The following is a 1397-nucleotide window of genomic DNA, read 5'->3' on the forward strand; positions in this document are numbered from 1 at the left end:
CTGAACATTTCCACTCAGGTTTAGACACTGTGGCTGAGTAAGCTAGCCAGCCTCTGGGGGAGCCCACAGTCCCACTCCTGCATGGCCTGTGTTCCCCTGAGATCTTCTGGAGCTGGCATGCATCCTGCACAAACAGCTTAGAGGGAGTCTGTGCAAGGTCTGATGCAGCACAGAGAGCGTGGCAGGGAGAGGAAGGTGAGGAAAGCAGTCAGGTAGCTGGTTAGGAAAAGCCTCTGGCTCACGGGTAGTGTTAGATAAAGGAAGTCATATAATGGAGAGGTCAGGAATCAGAACCCAGAGCTACCCAGTTAGAATGGAGCTGCTGCAGAACTAGGAGGGTCCTGACCAGGGATGGCAGAAACTGGGTAAGGGTGTGCATGGGCAGAGAGGGAAGTTCTCTCCAATCTCATATTAGTGCTGGCACCAAGCAATGTTTCCCCTGGCACACACACATGTGCAACCTGGGCTAGGGACTGAGTGCTGCTCCTGGGCTGGAACACGGACAGCAGAAAGACCAACACCAAAACCCACTGGCAAGTAGAGCACTGTCCACACACATATCCCCCAGTCTCCAGCCCTGCTGTGAAAAGCCCTCCACTAACAGCTATGAGAGCCTGCATCATTGCTTTCATCTCACCAGGTAACTGAGGCCTCAACCTTTCCCTGGAGAAAGGTCTGGACAGGGACAAAGTGAGGAAGCAACTCCAAGGCAACCGCTGCAAACTCGATGCTGACGGGTCTGTTCATCTTCGCCGTGGGAAACTCCATTGGGGGTGGATCCCAGGCAGACCAGCTGGCTGCCCTGCAGCTCATCTCACAGCATCTAGTCGGTCTGTCCTCTGGCAGCTCTGACTGCCCCTCCTTGCAGGCATGAAACCTCCTTCTCCTCCTCCTCTCTGCGCCCAGGCCACACACCAGCCCCAGCAGCACCATGGCAGCACAGTTCTTGGCTGTAGGTGCTGCAGGGATCAGCCGTCGCAGGGGAGCTGGGACTGGGGCAGGGCTCCGTGGGCAAAAACTTATCTGAGGGAGCAGTAAGAGGCCAGAGAGGGGGATTTCACTCGAGTACCTTGAGAGTTGGGGAAGGCACTCCGCAGCTTCTCCATGATGTCTTCCAGGCACACGCTGACCTCCTGGGGTTTGGCTTCCACCTCATCTGCAGCAGGAAAGTGTGGAGGAGCATGCTCTCTGGGCATCCACCACACCAGCCTCTCTGCAGAACGGCAGGGCATCCAACCAAGGGAGCGGGGCCAAGAGCCCAGCCCAACCCAAATCCTCACCTGCAGCTTCAGTGTCGGGGGTGTCCTGCTCCTTCTCCTTCGCCTGGCTGCCTTCAGACTGATGTGGAGACGAAGCCAAGGAAGAGGCTGCCGAACCGGTGCCGGTTGGCTCCGCCC

The 1397-nt window shown here is 57.3% G+C and overlaps 2 protein-coding genes across 2 annotated transcripts in view; one reads left to right on the forward strand and one right to left on the reverse strand.

Annotated features, from left to right (window-relative positions):
* The window catches only part of LOC103770988 (aryl-hydrocarbon-interacting protein-like 1), a 6567-nt gene extending 6526 nt beyond the window's left edge, over positions 1-41 (forward strand). Inside the window, exon 7 of the mRNA XM_008938269.1 lies at positions 19-41. Within this exon, the coding sequence (XP_008936517.1) occupies positions 19-41 (23 nt within the window). The remainder of the gene's footprint in view (positions 1-18) is intronic.
* A 978-nt stretch (positions 42-1019) lies between these two features.
* Positions 1020-1397, reverse strand: part of DRP2 (dystrophin related protein 2) — a 13808-nt gene continuing 13430 nt past the window's right edge. The window contains exons 21-22 of the mRNA XM_008938267.1: positions 1281-1389; positions 1020-1156 (exon numbers count right to left, since the gene is read on the reverse strand). Of these exons, the coding sequence (XP_008936515.1) occupies positions 1020-1156; positions 1281-1389 (246 nt within the window). The remainder of the gene's footprint in view (positions 1157-1280; positions 1390-1397) is intronic.

Source organism: Merops nubicus, unplaced genomic scaffold (assembly GCF_000691845.1).
Source record: "Merops nubicus isolate BGI_N331 unplaced genomic scaffold, ASM69184v1 scaffold7634, whole genome shotgun sequence".
In the NCBI taxonomy this organism is placed as follows: Eukaryota; Metazoa; Chordata; class Aves; order Coraciiformes; family Meropidae; genus Merops; species Merops nubicus.